Below are 18,415 nucleotides of genomic sequence, written 5' to 3'. Positions count from 1 at the left end.
CCTGTTTATTAATATTACTGTACATAGTACATGTAGATTAACTGTATTAGTGTCATATTCATTCTCACATGGCTCACCAGAAGCATTTGTTCATAAATGAAAGGTTAAAATTAGAGCAAGGCAGAGTTGAAGGAGTTGGACAGCAATGTTGAAAGAAAAATAATGGATGAAAATTAAAAGACAGAAAGCAGTACAGTTAGGGCTGATGAAGAATCACACAGTGCTGTGTAAGGCAAATGTGAGTTTTATCCCCATATAGGGTGTTTAGTCTGATAACTTTAACAAAACCCATTTCTTATATGGGTGCTTTTTAGTGGCTAAGAATTGGCACTTTTGTCAATTTAAGAAACTCGGATATCAATCTTACAAGGAGAATAAGAAATTTTCTTTTTATTATTTTCATTTCATTGGCTCTTTCTGTATATTCTTTTGGTTTGGCACAAGGAGAGGTCTCAAGGGTTATCTCAGGTATAAGCATGATTATTGCCAAAGCAGTATTGTTACCAGACATGGTTATTTTTCTTGATTACAAATGGCAAATACAAGTAAAAATGATACAAGCCTTATGGTAAAGGATGAATTGATTTGCAACATGATGGCTTAAATTTTTTAATTAGGTATGTATATTAGTACAGTAATGAAGAATATGTTGATGTCTGCTCCAATACCTCTCTGTATACTTTTAATTCACTTAGTTATATTAATAAAATTTTTAAAATATAAAAATCAGTTAAAATAAAAACAAAAATAATTTTATGTAAAAAAAAAATACTATGCTCAGATTTCAATTTCAGAATTTGACTCGTAATATATTTAAAATCAATAAGTAATCTAACATCATCATCACTGCCAACATCATGTTATGCAAAATACCTCTGTAAACTTCCACCATTCATTTCTCCTGTGTTTATCTTCCACAAATCTCCATTCATTTCCAGCCTCCAGTCTCATCAATAAGGTCTGGATCTTCCAATTCTTGTGGTGCCTGCAGGAGCCCAGCAGACATTATGTACTGGTCTCCCCTGGTTGGTGCAAAGGACGTGTCCATACCATCACCATGTCCCTTTCATCATTATATCACCTACATGTGGAACTTCTTTACCTGTGTGGTATTGTTTATAACTCAGTCCTTTCATTTGACTTTTAATATTCTTAAAGCCATATTCTCAGATCAAGAAGATATTTCCAGATATGATTTCAATGTCATACAATGATTCGTGTCTATACAGTATAGTAATACAGATCGCGATTTTAGTCTGTTTGGTTTCTAAGTCATCTTTAGCTTGCCTATTGTTTGATTTGCCATTTCCCATTCACTAAATTCCAGTTCAGAAGAACCTGTATTGGAAATCATTGTTACTATATAATAGAAATATTCAGTTTGATTACTGGTAATCCTTTCTCCATCCATTGCTATTTTGCCCCTTTGCACATAATCTGCTATTACTTCCGTTTTTCTTAAATTTATTGCGAGTTCCAACTCTCTTAAATTATAATGCATTCTACTAAGCAATGTTTGTAAATATTTTGGTGTTTTGTTGATTAAAACAGCACCATTGGCTTCATCTAATTCTGATAAGTTTCTGTTGTTAATCCAGTGTAAAGCTCAACCATATCCAATTACTGTACTTTTTTCATTATAAAATCCGTAACGAATTTTGACATAATTTTTCATTGTAATACCTTACAGTTTACTGTAAATCCATCTGACAAGATCCCATCAACATTTAATGTGCATCTAATTTGTTTATGGATAATTTCAATTACCTTTATATATCTAATTGGAATACTATAATGACAGAAGGCCTTTAATAATATTGGTCTGTGGATGCTGTCAGAGAGGGATTTTTAAATCCCTTACACTGCTGCACAAGTCATCATAGAAATATCTGATCTTTGTAACTCATGCATGTTCTAAAACATTCACCTGTAGGACCATAATATTTACTGCAAATTCACTTGACAACACCTTGTTAGCATTAACTTTACATGTAATTTGTTGTGACTGTTGTCAAACACCTTCAAGTGATCAACAAAAGCTATGAGGCAAGGATTTTAAAATTCCGTATTTCTACCACACAATATGTTGTACACAAACATGATCTGTGTAACTCCTGCCTTTTCTAAAACCAGCTTGTTCACATCTAAACATTTTATCCATTTCTCTTGCCAGCCTGTTGTGAAGAAAGCATGCCTCAATAGTTAACATTTTAAGTCAGATCACCTTTCTTTGGTAACTTTGCAATAACTTCCAGTTCCTTGTCTTCAGGCATTGTTTCCTCCTTCCATTTTTAGCAAAATAGTCTAGTTAGCATAAGGGGTGTCATTTCATTTTCAGCTAAAATTATCTGAAATAATGGTATCATAAGTTGGTGCTTTCCATCTCCCTGCTTTCTACAGTATTCATTCCAGTTCAAAAACTGTGAATTCATCTATTAGCACATTCAGGTCTTCTTCAACTTCTGGTATGTCAATTAAATTATCCCCTTCATATCTCACAAAAATGTTCCTCCCAGTATTGTCTTTCTTCTGATATATTTATTAAACCAACCCTTGTTTTGACAGGTATTTTCATCTTTTTCTTTTCACCCATGGATATTCCATTAATAATTCTTTGAGCCACTATAACACCAAGATCACTTCCAGACTACAGGGCCATGTCAGCATCTGCTTATTTTTCCAGATATTTTCTCTCATCCCTTTTGAACTTTGTATAACCTTACGGTCTAGAATTGAGTACTCAGCATGTTCTAATTTACATTTTTCATTTTCTCTCTGAAATGTTCTACCAGTACCTTTTGCTTTTATTCATTTTGTATTTTATTCTAGGTCTCATCCAACATCCAAAGTTTCTGTCTTGTTATCCTATATCCCACTTTTTCCTTTACAGCAGGCTGTTATATACCTCTGATGTTAAATCAGTCCTCATGTGTAGAGTGACAAAAGTGAATGGGATCAAGAATAAAAGAACAATGGAACCACAAAAGTGGCAGAACTATCAAAGAAGGTCCAGGCAAGACGACTGCAGTGGTATGGCCATGTGATGAGAAGGGGGGTGACATATGTAGGGAGGAGAGTGATGCAGATGGAGGTGCCAGGTGGGAGAGCAAGAGGAAGACCAAAGCGAAGGTGGATGGATGTTGTTAGAGCAGATCTGAGAGACAAGCAATTGACAGATGATGATGTGTGTGGTTGAGCCAGGTGGAGGAAAGCTGTCAGTAACATTGACACCACATAGGATTGGTTAAATCAGTCCTCATTGGTTTTCTGCTCCTTCTCAGATATAGTTTCTAGGACTGCAAATCTATTTTGACTTTGTTGCAAAAGCCTTCAATTTTCTTATTCATGAAGCTTTATTGTATGAAATCCACATACCCTATCAGTTTTTTTTTTTTTTTTGTAGGTTGCTTATAATTTCAGCTTTAATGTGGCAATGACATGTTGATGATCTCTGCTGAAGTTCCTAACATTCTTGTGTTCTCTTTCTCTCAAGTAATGGGTAAGTGATATAATTGGTTTTTATGACTGCCATCTGGAAATGTCCAAGTGTATTTGTTGGAAAATAGTACAGCCTCCAGTTGCTTGATTATTTGCATCAGGATGTGTGAAATAATGATTTTTTTAACCATTGTAGCCGTTCCCCTTCCCTTTAGTAACCTTAAGGCAACGGTGTTATCTTAATCATTCCTCAGCACCCTCCTTTAGCAAGATGGTAAGCTTAGTCTGCAGTTCTTGCAAGTCACCCTTGTAAGTGCTTTTGTGTAAGGATCTGCAGTTTTCCCCACAAAGCATGGGCCATGTGGTTAGGGCTGGTCTTGGCTTTTGTTTCCAGCCTGTTCCTCTTCAGTAGTATAGCAGTCTTTTGACATCAAGTTTTGTCTAAGGAGCCTTCCACTTCCCAATGTTCTCTTGCTCCCCTCACCAAGACTGTTCTGACCTGGGGCTTTTTTTTTCTGAGTTTTGACCCCTCATACAGATGTCTCCCTCTCTATGGTCTTTCTGTTGCACTGAGAGATTTTTGTCTTCATGTGCTGCTCCTTCCTTCCTGAGCTGCTGCCTTAGCATGAGTAGTAGCATCTTCACCTTTCATTTTGTTAGACCAACTTTTGATCTCCAAACTGGACTGCTTGGAAACAGCAACTAATGCAGCATTGGCCTGCCTTTTGGAATCCACCTCAAATCATGTCTCTGAGTTTACCTAACCATCTCACAGACTCATCAACATAAAGCAAAGGGCTGCTCTAGGAGCAAGAGCCCGTGCTGGCACAAGGCCAGCTAAATCTGAAACAACAACACTGAGTTTGGAAGTAAATGTTGCTAAGCAACACATACATCTTAAAGGGAGTCCATTAAGCACCCCTCATCAGAAACGCTTCTGTTTACGGATGCATTGAAAAAGGAATGGGACGCACGCTTGAGAGGAGTTTGTTTTAGGTGTGTGGACAGACACACCCATCACACAGTATCTTGGAAGTGTAAGTGGCTTGGTTAGTGTTACAAGCATTCCAAGATTGTTTGAGAGGGCATTTGGTGGTGTTGATATGCTTTGATATGACCATAGTTCCCTACGTCAGTAAACAGAGGGACAGTTTCTTGAACCCTGTGCCAGTTGGCTTTGCAGTCATGAGTGGTCAGCTTCTCAAGCTGACAAATTGTTAGCCAGAAACATTCCAGGCAGACAGAATGTTCTGGTGGATGAGCTCAGTCATCAGTGTCAGGTGAAGGGGACAGAGTGGTCCACCAGTTGACTACCTTGTTACCAAGATTCAACAGCCAGTCCAGCTTGTGCTACAGGGTACAGTACTCTTAATATAAAAGGCTCTGGTTTGTATACCCAGGAAAAATAGATTACTTATAAAACCGCAATTAAGAAATATAATGTAGAGATGTATCTGTTATTTAGTTTATAGATGTATCTGTTATTTAGTTTTAACCAAGAACTACAGTATAAGTTGAAAATTCATTCTTAAAGAAAAGAAATACAGTCAGACCTCACTTAACCCTTTAACGCCGAAGCCCTATTTACAAAAACGTCTCCCATATGCCGGCGGCGTTCGGTGAGTTAGCGCCGAAGCGGAAAAAAGGTTTTCAAAAAATCACAGCACGCTTAGTTTTTAAGATTAAGAGTTCATTTTTGGCTCATTTTTTTGTCATTGCCTGAAGTTTAGTATGCAACCATCAGAAATGAAAAAATATCATTATCATATATAAATATTGGAATATATGACAGCGAAAAAAACTCGTATATAATTGTATACAAATCGCTGTAAGCAAAACGGTTAAAGCTAATGACTTAATTTTTTTAGTTGTATTGTACACTAAATTGCAATGATTTTGGTATATAACAAATTTTAAAACGATCAAAGCAACACAGAGAAAATATTATCACAAAATGATGCATGAATTAACGTTTGGACGTTTTTTTTTTTTTTTTTTTTTTTTCAAAAATTCACCATAAATTGAAATATTGTGCTAGAGACTTCCCGTTTGTTGAAAAATGAAGCTAATTGATTGAATATTACTAGACTGTAAGTGTTTTAGCTTACAATTGCAGTTTTCGACCATTTAAATTCGAGTTAAAGTTGACCGAAAGTCAAATTTTTCTATTTATCGTGATTTATATGAAAATATTTCAAAACTGATAAAAGCTACAACCATGAGTTATTTTTTGTTGTATTGTAAATGAAATTGTGCACATTTTCATATATACAACTTTATGTAACGACTAATATAAAACGGTGCAAATATTACGACAACGAGATGAAAGAATTTCTGAGATGTTCGGCCGAGTTACAGCAAGAGCGTAAGGAAAATGTTTTTTAAAAATTCACCATAAATCGAAATATTGTGCTAGAGACTTCCAATTTATTGCAAAATGAAGGTAAACGATTGAATATTACTAGAATGTAAGAGTTTTAGCTTACAATTGCGTTTTTTTACCATTTCGGTCGAGTTAAAGTTGACTGAAGGTTGAAATTTTGGCAGTTATCGTGATTTATGTGAAAATATTTCAAAACTGATAAAAGCTACAACCATGAGCTAATTTCTGTTGTATTCTACATGAAATTGCACACATTTTCATATATAAAAGTTTATGTAACGACTAATGTAAAACGATGCAAACATTACGACAACATGATGAAAGAATTTCTGAGATGTTGGCCGAGTTATCGCATGCGCAGAGGCGTAAGGAAAAAAATTTTTTTTTTCAGAAATTCACCATAAATCGAAATATTGTGCTAGAGACTTCCAGTTTGTTGCAAAATGAAGGTACATGATTGAATATTACTAGAATGTAAGAGTTTTAGCTTATAATTGCGTTTTTTTTACCATTTCGGTCGAGTTAAAGTTGACCGAAGCTTGAAATTTTGGCAGTTATCATGATTTAAATGAAAAATATTTCAAAACTGATAAAAGCTACAACCATGAGTTATTTTCTGTTGTATTCTACATGAAATTGTACACATTTCCATATATAAAACTTTATGTAACGACTAATATAAAACAGTGCAAACATTACGACAACGTGACGAAAGAATTTCTGGCGCGGACGTAAGGAAAAAGTTTTTTTCAAAAATTCACCATAAATCGAAATATTGTGCTAGAGACTTCCAATTGGTTGCAAAATGAAGGTAAATGATTGAATATTACTAGAATGTAAGAGTTTTAGCTTACAATTGCGTTTTTTGACCATTTTGGTTGAGTCAAAGTTGACCGAAGGTTGAAATTTTGGCAGTTATCGTGATTTATATGAAAATATTTCAAAACTGATAAAAGCTACAACCATGAGTTATTTTCTGTTGTATTGTACATGAAATTGCGCACATTTTCACATATAAAACTTTATGTAACGGCTAATATAAAACAGTGCAAAATTGACAAAATGACGAAAGAATTTCTGAAATTTTCGGCCGAGTTGCGGGGGCGTAAGAAAAAGTTTTTCAAAAATTCACCATAAATCGAAATATTGTGCTAGAGACTTCCAATTTGTTGCAAAATGAAGGTACATGATTGAATATTACTAGAATGTAAGAGTTTTAGCTTACAATTGCTTTTTTCGACCATTTCGGTCGAGTCAAAGTTGACCGAAGGTTGAAATTTTTTGTAGTCGACGTTTGCTACGTCCACTCGGCATTCAACAGACAATTTTAGTCGACGTTTGCTACGTCCAACAGGTGTTTAATGGTTAATGGACATCTCCACTAACATACAGTTTGGTTTAAGGATGTTTTGTCAGGGAAAATCTGCTCCAGTAGAAGACTTGCTTGGTTAAAGGACTGACAAAGATGATCAGCTAAAACATGTGGGATAAGGCCTGTCACATCTGAGTGTGGTTCCCAACTGAAACAAAGGGTAGGGCTCAGTTTCCACAAGTCTCGCTCAGTGCACATCTCTGCTAAACTGTCTCTTGTGTCTTTTGCAGTTCTAATGCAAATGTGTAAGTCATCAGGGCCAGCAAGTAAAAAGAGTTAGAAAAACAATAGAGATTCAAAAGTAACTACTATAATAGAAAAATATGAAAGGGGTGTTTGCATGGTTGATCTGGCAAAGGAGTATGGGGTGGCCAAGCAAACAATTCCTACCACTATTAAACGTAAAGCAGCCATCGAAGCAGCTGATGTTGCTCAGGAAGTGAAAGTTACTACCAAACAGGTCTCAAGATATGGAGAAATTGTTGATGGTTTGTAATAATGAACAGTTCATAGGTGATATTGTTTCTGAAGCCCTCATTTGTGAGAAGACAAGACAAGTGCATGCTGATCTCTTGAAAATCACTGCTGGAACAAGTGCTGACACAAGTAGCATTCAGGAGTTCAAGGCCAGTCATGGGCAGTTTGACAAATTCAAGAGGGGTGGCATATACAATATGCTGAGGCATGGGGAGGCCACCAATTCTGACAAGGATGCTGGCAAGAAGTGTGTTAAAAGGTTCAAGGAATATGTAAAGGTTTTGTTCCTCAACAAGTGTTCAGTTGTGATAAGACAGACATGTTTTGGGAGAAAATGCCAAACAGGACCTATATCACCAAAGAGAAGTCATTGCCAGGGTGCAAACCAGTGGAGGACAGGCTAACTTTTCCTCTGCGGGAATTGCAAGTGGGGATTTAAAACTGAAGCCTTTTCATGTCTACCACTCAGGAAACTAGAGGGTTATTAATAAAAACAGTGTCATGAAAGAAATTGTGATGTGGAGGGCTAATAGTAATGCTTGGGTAACCATCCAACATTTTGTCGAGTTGGTAAATGAAGTGGTTGACCTTAAACTAAGAAATACCACAGGGAGAAACAATTACCTCTAATGACCCTTCTTGTGTTGGACAATGCTCCTGCTCATCCTCCAGGCATTGAGGCTAAGTTGCTGCAGGAGTTTAGCTTCAACATCTTCCATTGTGTAAGCCTCATAGACAGAGCCAGGGAGATGTCTCTTACAGGACCATGAACTCTGCCGGGAGGAAACTGTGGCTAGATGCTGTAACAGAAAAGGAATATGAAGGCCTACAGACTGAACCTGTTGTGGAAGATACAGTGTCTAGCAAGTCCATGGGCCTGGAGGTTATTCATGATGATGTGGTGAAGTTCAAAGGAGAGCTTTGCACAAAACATCTGCAGAACCTTCAGAGGGAGCAGCAACAGACAACTGAGGAATTGTCACCAGAGGAGGAGGATGGAAGGATGTCCCTAGTTCATTAATATGTGCAAACTGGGGGAAAGTACAAAGTTCTCTTGAAAACTATCACCCTGACATAGTTTTAGCAAACTATGTTGTAAACAGGCTGAATGACAATGCTATCTCTCACCTTAGGTACATTTTAGAATACAGGCAAAAACAAACACTGACAGGTTTTTAGCAAGAAAGAAAGCAGTATAGAGACTGAAAAGAGAAACAATCTGAGACAATAGTTTCCTGCCATTTTTATGGAATGGGAGCCCCATTCTAAATAATCTCCTCCTCTTCATCTTTCTCACCACCTACCACATTCACCAGCAACTCTCCCAATTGCAGATTAGTAAGAACAAATTTGCATTTATTTAATCTAGTTTTTGTTTTTTGTATGATTTCTTAAGACTTAAAATGCTTTTATTTGTTACATTTTTTGAGAGTGGATTGAAATGTAAAATTTAGACCAAGATGCACTGTGCGAACCGTTGTTAAAAGAGGGTGGAAAGTAAGATGGAAGAGAATAAGAATGAAGGTACAGTAAAGTACTGAAAGGGGTTGCAGCTAGGGGCTGTAGGGATGCTGCCAAGAACCATGAGTAATGCCTACAGTGCACCATGTGAGGTACATTGATGGCAATATTCCCTACAGGGTTGTATTTCTGAGGGTCTGGAACAGATTACCAAATATTTCCTTATGAGAAATATTCAGTTTAAGGACAGGCTTATGGACTGGATTGGGTCCATTAACAATAGTATATTTGTTACCATCCAGTGTGCAATGAAACATCCAAATAGTAAAGAAAGTTTATCTGATACAAAACAACACAATGCTACAAAAATTTGAAAGGGTATTCAAAATGGGTCCTAAATAAAACAGAAAGAAAGACTGTACTCAAGTCTAACAGAATTGCTGTACTAACAATGTAATATAATTTAACTTGGACCTGTTAAGAAACAAAATAAATTTTCACTTGAAATATAAAAAATTATCTTAGAAGTACGTAAAGTTACATCTATACGTATTGCAGCAAAAGCCACACACATACACAAACAAACAGGCATCAGTTATGGCTAGTGACCAATACATTCTACTATTCCAGCTCCTTCTAAAGTGTTAAAGAAGAAGAAATTCTTCAAGGGAGCATCTTTCTGTGACACAGCTTTGATGATCTCTTGAGCTGTTACACCTCCCAGAATTGCACACACTGGACTTAGTTGACCAAAAACATATCTGAAAGGAAAAAACACAAAAACTTTATAGAATTAGTCGACTTACTAGCTATTTTTGGAAATTAAATTCCAATATTATACTGAAATTTAGATTACAGTAAACCCCCCAGATTCGTGTTCTCACAATTTGTGGAATTTTCTGTGGAACCTATCTATAAATTATTTGCAGGAAAACTTAACCATTTGCAGATTTTTTCATAAGAGCAGTATTCTGTATTTTCATATTTTCATGACTAGAATACTGTACTGTACCAACATACATTTTATGATAAAATAATGATTTACAGTAATAATTTTCAAATATTAATTAAGATTAAATATTAAAAATAATAATTCTCTCTCTTCCTCCTTCCTTTCTCAGTTCTCTCTTTCTCTCTCTCTACTGAAATGAGAGAATTTTTATGCATATGTAATATGTATGTTTATTTGTTTTGTATGATAAATAAATGATTTACTAATTTTCAAATAATATTAATGTACTAAGCACAGCAAAATATCAATTCATTAAAGAATAGTGAATTAGTAAGATTTTACTTCAATACAAATTCTTTCCCTCATCTTTTTCCGAAAGCTTTAGAGTGAGGGGGATTGTAGTCTGTCAAATATGTAAAATATCTTGACATATTGACCGCAAGGGTAGATGTTGCCACTAGGTGGGCAAATACCCTACAAAGGATAGTGAAAAATCTCTCTCTCTCATCTAATCTAAATTATGTTCTTTGTATTTCATATCTCTCTCTCTCTCTCTCTCACTGCAATTTTTTATGCATATGCAACATATGTTTATTTGTTTTGTATACTGTAGTTTTATCAATAAACTAACGTTATTAATTTTTTTCATATTTTCCATGCTATAATTACAACTTTTTGCATTTGTATAGTAAATTATCAAAAATTTTAAACAAATACATATCATTCCCAGTCTTTTCTCAGATTCTTCAGAGCAATGGGGATTGCAAGTAGGCTACCTATCAATTAACTTGACATATTGACATAGACCAAGAAGGGGAGGTAATGCTGCCCACAGAAGTTCATATGGATACTGAAAAATCTCTCTCTCTCTCTCTCTTTTTCCTTTTTAAATCATGAATTTCCATCTTTTGATATCTAACGTAAGAATAACCTCTCTCTCTCTCTCTCTCTCTCTCAACAAAATTATTTGCTCTTTGTCATAATACATAAAAACAAACACTCTCTCTCTCTCTCTCTCACACCAAAGGATACTCAGAATGTGAGAGATGGATAGATAGTTAGATAGATAAAATGGGAGGATGGCTGATAGAAAGATATACTCACTCTCTCTCTCTCTCTCTCTCTCTCTCTCTCTCTCTCTCTCTCTCTCTCTCTCTCTCTCTCTCTCTCTGTTATTGGCTGGAAGGGTTAGAAGTATGTACATTTATATTTTTAGGGGTAAAATGTTTAAGATGACTTTGGAATGATATTAATATCATTATAAAGATTAATACAATAATAGGATAATAGTTTAACATATATTTGATGTAGGATGCTAGTTTAAGGTAAACATTTGGTATCTGAACTTTCAAGATAGGCAGTTATAAGCATTTTTAGAGGGGAGGTGTTCGCTATTCGTGGGGGGTTGTGGTACACACCCCTCGCGAATACAGGGGGTTTACTGCACTGTAATTTCAAAACGTACTTTCCAAGATCTTCCCAAAGACCCTTTCTATTATGGAGCTATATGCATGTGGGTAATTTTTGCCCCACAATAATCAGTTCTTTACTACAAAAGAACAGGGGAAAGGGGAACTAATCATAAAACTTATTTTAAGGATTCTGAAGGCCTCAAATACATTCTATATACATTTTTATATACTGTACTGAAAATTCAAATTTATTAAAATTTTCAACCTGAAGGAATTACCTTTGGTTATTCTCTAGAGCATCTGCAAACAGAACTAAAATTACTATGCTCTGAAAATGACTTTCAAATGTTAATATAATGTGCTCATTTAAAAGCACTTTACTAAATGGTAAAACTAATGAGTCACCCAATCAGACATTTATCAACTGCATGAAGATAAAAACTAGCAACTTACTCTGCAAAATCATTCTTGACTTTTTCTGGTGGAATGTTCAGTTTGTCCATTAAGGCATTCTTTATAGTCAATATTTCAACTGTATCCTCATCTCGTCGGGATGGATTAGGAAGTCTGTCATGTAGCATAACAAACTCCATCATAACTGCAAAGAAATAATTTATGCTTTTCAGAAGTAGTAACCATTATGGGGAAGTGCTATGAACACAGCACACTGTCTAAAGTTCAAGTCTCAAAAACACATAAAAGCACAACATACTTTGTTGGTGATAGAAAAAATAAAAGCACATTACTCACACAGCCTTTAATGAGTCTGTGCAATTCCAAGACTGGTTAATAATCGCACCAAATATCACAGTTTTTTACAGTAAATTGTATTTTTCCTAACTATACAAACCCGAGGTCCTTTACATTAGGAGTTACTTTCAGTGTAGGCTGGAAATGGCCGTTGAACTTTCGAACAAGGTGGTTAGGCAGTTAACTACCGTCCGGGAGGTGGGGGTACCGCCTGCCCGGATGCAAACATTCCAATTTGCCTTTCGGCCCAGGTATCAGATTGAGGGGTGGCATAAGGTGAGCATGAAATGTAATGTAAAGGACCTTGGGTTTGTATAGTTAGGAAAAATACAATTTACTTTAAAAAAACTGTGATTTGTTCCGACATGATATACAAACCGTCAGTCCTTTACATTAGAAAGACTCACTGGTTGGGGGGAGGAATCTGACTGAGTCTCTATGAACTGACTGGAGTTCACCACACCTAGTCTTCCCTTCCTGGTCGATAGAGTGAAGAAGGAAAAACTGCTTCTGACAAAATGATCAGGTTGTGAGAAATGTGAGATCAATTGTCAGACTTCTGGGTCCCTTTGCATGAAAGAGGAATCGTCAGTTCATGCAAAGTAGGCTAGGAAAAACTTGGAATCGGTGACATTAAGGAAATTACAAGCATTGGGTTTGTCTTATTGTCATGGTGTCCTTCCCCCCTTTGCAAGAGGAAGGAGTGGGGTTGCTTCTACAAACCTGAATGGAAATAGAATGGAAGCTCCCATTGAGTGCTTACCTGCATCGACTGCCACCATGTGAATATTTAAAAGACCATAATGTAACTAATAAATTTCTTGTTGATTTCATTAAAAATACTGCTACCACAGGATCCAAGGAAAAAGTGTCCAAGGACTTGTGTGCAACGTCCCGAAGGTAAAAGGAGGTGAAGGTGGTCTGTTGGGACCACACACCTGCCTTCAACACCTGAAGAACTGCCATGTCCTTCCAGAATGCGAGGGACAGACCAATGCTGCGGACTTCGTGAGCTCTCAGATGGAGCATACCAGTGTCGTCTTCTCCAGCAGTAAAATACACTCCTTATCATCTCACGAAGCCAGTCTTGGTCGAGCCAGTACTAAGGAAGAGTCGTCAACATTCAGGGCAAAGATGTCGAGTCCTCTTCAGATAGCACCATAGCACTCTAACAGGACACAGTAGCATCTCGTCTGGTTCATTACCTACAAAGTCCTCTAGGGAGGGAATTGTGAAAGACTTGAACCGTGCGTCAGGGACTGAAGGAATCTGAGTCTTGTCACAAAACCCGGGACGAAATCGAGTGTAACCGATCCCCATTCCCTATAGCGTTTAACATCAAAGGAAAGTCCATGAAGTTTGCCAAACTCTCTTCACCAATGCCAGGGCCACCAAGAAGGCAGTCTTGAGGGTCAGATCCCTGTCTGACGATTCCTGTAAAGGCTCGTACGGTGCACAAGTCAGGCTCCTTAGAACGAGAGTCACATCCCACGCAGGGGGCCTGAGATCCCTGAGTGGGCAAGACCTTTCAAAGCTTCTCATCAGTAGGGAAATCACAAAGAAGGACAAGATATCTACTCCTTTCAGCTGCAAGACTAGGCAGAGTGTGGCGCGGTAGCCTTAGCCTTTTACAGCTGAAACGGAGAGAAGCTTCTCTCGGTGAAGGAAGACGAGGAAGTCCGCGACCTGCTGAATAGTAGCTCCGACTGGAGAGATACCCCGTCCATGACACCAACCACAGAAGACGGACCACTTTCCCTGGTATGCCACTGCGGAGGATCATCTGAGGTACCCGGCCATCTCCGTTGCTGCATGACGCGAAAAACTTCTCGCTCGCAGATGGTGGATAACCTCCAGCCGTGAAGACACAAGGACTGCACTGCTCTACATCGGAGATGGTTGATTTATCACTCATTCTGAGATTCAGACATCATCGCCTGGTTGATTACTAATCAGACAGAACGGAGGAAAGGTGTAGACGTCTAGGTTGTCCCATGGGTGCTGGAACACGTCCTCCACAGCAGCCCATGGGTCCATCATGGCAGAACAGAAGACCTGGAGTTTTCTGTTGTGCCGGGTGGCGAACAGATTGATGACTGGATGGCCCCACAGGTTGAACAGCCTTTCTGTGACCTCCGAGTGAAGGGACCATTCGGTTCCAATCACCTGATTCTGGCGGCTGAGCTTGTCTGCCAAGACATTCCTCTTGCCTGAAATGTACCTGGCTGACAGCTCTACTATGTGAGCCAGGGCCCACTCGTGCACCTACATCATCAACTGGTGGAGTGGGAGGGATACTAGACCCCCTGCTTGTTGACGTATACCACTACTATGGTATTGTCGTTCATCAGTACCACAGAGTGTCCCATCACTCGATCCCATAACTCTTAGAGAGCCAGGAAAGCTGCCTTGAGTTCCAGGATGTTGATGTGAAGGTGCTTGTTGTCTCGGTGCCACACTTCCGAAGTCAGCAACTCCTCCAGGTATGCGCCCAATCCCTCGGTTGATGCGTCTGAGAACAGCAGCTTGTCCGGAGGGGGAGTATGCAAGAATACTCCTATCAAGAGGTTCCTGTCATCCATCCACCAGCAAAGGTCCTCTCTCACCTCCTCAGAAAGAGGGATGAGAAAGGACTGGGGGTCTCAGGACTGGGACCAATACTTCTTAGTCTCCATTGTAGAGACCGCAGGCGAAGACGCCCATGAGGTACCAGCTTCTCCAGCGACGACAGGTGACCGATGGTGACTTGCCACTACCGGGCTGGCTGTTCCTGTCAAGACAGGAACAGCTGTGCTGCCTGCCTGAACCTGCTGATACGAGAGTCCGAGGGAAAGACTTTCACTAGTAACGTGTCTATCAGCATGCCCAGTTACTTTATCCTCTGCTTGGGGTGAGATCCGACTTCTTGAGGTTCACTGTGATCCCAAGATTGCGGCAAAGCTCCAGGAGCCGATCCCTGTCCTGCAGCAACTGCGAGCAGGAGCTCGCCGGGACCAGCCAGTCGTCAAGTTACCTCAGCAGATGTATCCCGTGAGAACGGGCCCAAGCTGACACGAGAGAGAAGATCCTCATGAACACCTGGGGAGCTGTCGAGAGCCCGAAGCAGAGTGCCCTGAATTGGAAGACTGTCTCCCCGAGTATAAAGCGGAGGTACTTGCGACAGGACGGATGAATGGGTATTTGGAAATACAGTAAATCCTTCAGTCCAGCCCCCAACCCCACAAATAGCTAAGATCTGCGAATACTTAAAACCCCTCTAAAAACATTTAGAACTGCCTATTTTGATAATTTAAACACAAGAAAAACCCTCTAAAAATGCTTATACCTGAATATTTTAATAGTTTTATCACAAAAAGTGCATTTAGTCATGAAAATGATATGAAAATACAATAATTAGTGAATATTTCTCGGTGAAAAACCGCGAATGGGCGAATTTTCTGCGAATAATGGAGTAGAGAAAAGAATATGTGAGTCCGCGAACCGTGAAAGCAAACGGGGAGTTTACTGTATGCATCCTTCAAGTCCACCGTAAGCATGAAGTCGTTTCCCTGATGGAAGCAAGCACGGATCGCGCCATTTCCATCGTGAATCAAGTCTGGCAAACGAATCGGTTCAGGGGAGAGAGGTCTATGGCTTTCTCTAAGAGGAAGACACAGCTGTAAAAGCCTGGGGACTGGTCCGACACGACTTCCACAGCATGGCTTGCACTTCTTGCTCTAGTGCGGAGTCCTTCGGTGTTCCTTAGACGCAGGTGCTGAGACAGACCAGAGTGTTGGTGAGGGGTGGCCAAGGCTCAAAGGGTAGTAGATATCCCTCCCGAAGGACATCCACTATCCAGTTCTCGGCTTCATATTGCTGCCATGTTGCCCAGTGGTATGACAGGTACCCCCCACCACCCCCACCTTCAGCAGTAGTCGGGGGGAACACCACCCCTAGCATTTCCCCTTCTTCTTCTTCCCCTTGCCCCTTTTACTGGACTGGAAAGCAGGCTGAAAGGGGCGGGAAGAACCACCCTTTCCAGAGGAAGAAGGCGGCTGGGTGTTTCCACGGGATCCCTTCGAAAACTGGACTTCTTAGGGGCCGAGGAAGAGCTAGCCTGACCTGAGGGCCTGGTCGCAGTGGGACATGAAGAACCAGAGGTCTTGGCCATGCCTGGTGAACAAGGCGGACGCTGTCATCGGCATGACACTTGTCCACCACAGTGTCCACCAACTCTCTAGGGAAGAGAGAGGTAGACCCCAGCAACGGTCCGTTCAGCAGGGTCACTGCCGACTCGGGCCCCATGGACCTGGAGAAGTAAGAAAGAACTGCGTCCCTTCACTTCAAGACCAGGTTAGCTCACAGTTTGCCGTCTGGTGGGCGAGGTAGGAGATGGCTCTGCCTCCAGAATGGCATAGTCTCCCAAAAGCAGAGTCTTCCCTAGGTACAATAGCGCCCGAGGAAGCAGCCATTTGGACACTGAATGATCACAGATCCAACCAGGAGACTGCCTGGAAAGCTGCCATGGCAGTGGCTTCCAGGGTTGCGGCCTCTTGCTGACAGAGGGAGATATTCTCCGCAGTAAGTTGCTGCAACCAAAGACCTGGATCCAGACGAACCAGGTCCAGGTCAACCTGCTTAGGCGGCAAAGACCTCTCCGATGCATATAGAAACGCTTCTGATGAGGCAGAGGAGGGGAAAGCAGCCTGTCCAAGTGGTTCGATCACAGCGAATTGTCCTGCCTAGACACAAGACCATTCACTTGATCAAGGGCCCCCTCAGCAAGCATGGACTACGGCAACCCCACCAAAGCCTTGGGTTCCTTCTTGGGTCCCCAAAAGGATTTGAGGTAAGAAGGACGATCCACAGAAGAGGCCGTGGTCCCTTCCCCAAGGTCGTTATGCTGACAAATCAGCGCAATTACCTCGGCAAAAGTCCTCTGTATCTTGGGGGTGTCCGCATCCTGGGGAAGAGGACCCTCGAGTCCTTCCAGGGTGCGGTCCTCCCAATCTACTCTCCCTGCAGGAGGGAGAACCTCGGCAGACCCGTGATCCTTCCTGCACCACGTGGGTGTACAACCTGGCTGACCCGAGGACCGAGCCAGGCATGTACACCCCCAAGGTAGAACTCTGGGGAGAAAACTCACCAGAGTTCTTCCTGTCTGACTCGCGCCCCCTGGGAGGAACCCAGGAGGTAGAGGGGACAGCCGAGGAGGATTGGGCACTCCCACTGGTCTTTTCGGCAGAACCAAAAGGAGCAGCGGGCCAGGAGCGGTCAACAACCCGCAATGGTGACGGCAAACCGGGTTGAGGAGAATGCTTTCGCCTGGGTGAAGCATCCTCCTGAGGACAGCAGAGCGGCTCACGCAAGTCAGGGCTGCGCACTTGGCTCCCCCAAGCCGGGCTGGCCATGCAAACGTGGCCGGGGACTGGGAGGAGTCGAGCATGCGGCTGGCTGGCGAGAACTTGCGCTGTCCTCTGGACACGCCCCAGTCTTCTTTGAGGCCGAAACCTCTCGGGAAGACTGAGCAGGGGACCTCTTCTCTACCTCACCAGGTATCTGGACGCGAGGTCTCGGTGCACCTTCCCAGGAACCTGGCTTGGCACTCGAAGAAGTACCAACAGGAAGAGTCAGAGCACCTACATGCCCGGACTCTTTCTCCCGTCCCGTGCCTGAATCAGTAGAGAGAGAGGTTTCTCCAGTACCAGACCGGGGTACTCCGGTCTCCATAGAGACCCAGGTACTTGGAGTGGCTCGCGAACAAGTGCAAACTGCGGTCTGCATGCCCTCGGCTCCCGATACGACTGACCCAGGGGTCAACGCATCGGTTCCCTGGTCCATGGACCAGGAAGAGCCAACAAGAGATCCCACTGCCTTCCCTGTGGAAGGAGGCAGTCCCTTAGAAGTCTTGGTGCAAGACTTCTTGTGGGGGGGGGAGAGGCAGGCTTCTTCTTCTTCATCTGGCAAGCCTCGGAAGAAGAAGAGGTAGCAGACGCCGACGACAGCAGCACCTTCCTAGATCTCTTCTTTGACTTTTTCTTCGTCATCTTCCTCAGGATTGTAGTCAGGTCCCCCATCCATGAAGGAGCAGCAGAAGGCACAGGTGCAGCCAGGGGGCCAGGGAAGTGGGCACAACTCAGGTAGCAGAGACGGCGCTCGGGCCAGCAGCTACCTGGGCAGGTGGAGCAGCA

The 18,415-nt window shown here is 41.1% G+C and overlaps 2 protein-coding genes across 2 annotated transcripts in view; one reads left to right on the top strand and one right to left on the bottom strand.

Moving 5' to 3' along the window:
- The window catches only part of LOC136848168 (RAD52 motif-containing protein 1-like), a 74,524-nt gene extending 72,864 nt beyond the window's left edge, over window positions 1–1,660 (top strand). The window contains exon 8 of the mRNA XM_067120466.1: window positions 939–1,660. The gene's annotated coding sequence lies outside the window, so the exon portion shown is untranslated. The remainder of the gene's footprint in view (window positions 1–938) is intronic.
- A 7,793-nt stretch (window positions 1,661–9,453) lies between these two features.
- Aos1 (activator of SUMO 1) overlaps window positions 9,454–18,415 on the bottom strand; it is a 36,187-nt gene continuing 27,225 nt past the window's right edge. Inside the window, exons 5-6 of the mRNA XM_067120443.1 lie at window positions 11,949–12,093; window positions 9,454–9,892 (exon numbers count right to left, since the gene is read on the bottom strand). Of these exons, the coding sequence (XP_066976544.1) occupies window positions 9,733–9,892; window positions 11,949–12,093 (305 nt within the window). The 3' untranslated portion in view covers window positions 9,454–9,732. The remainder of the gene's footprint in view (window positions 9,893–11,948; window positions 12,094–18,415) is intronic.

This window comes from Macrobrachium rosenbergii, chromosome 2 (genome assembly GCF_040412425.1).
Source record: "Macrobrachium rosenbergii isolate ZJJX-2024 chromosome 2, ASM4041242v1, whole genome shotgun sequence".
NCBI classification, from domain to species: domain Eukaryota; kingdom Metazoa; phylum Arthropoda; class Malacostraca; order Decapoda; family Palaemonidae; genus Macrobrachium; species Macrobrachium rosenbergii.
The sequence above is the reverse complement of the archived record's forward strand: the minus strand, read 5'-3'. Positions and strand labels throughout refer to the sequence as shown.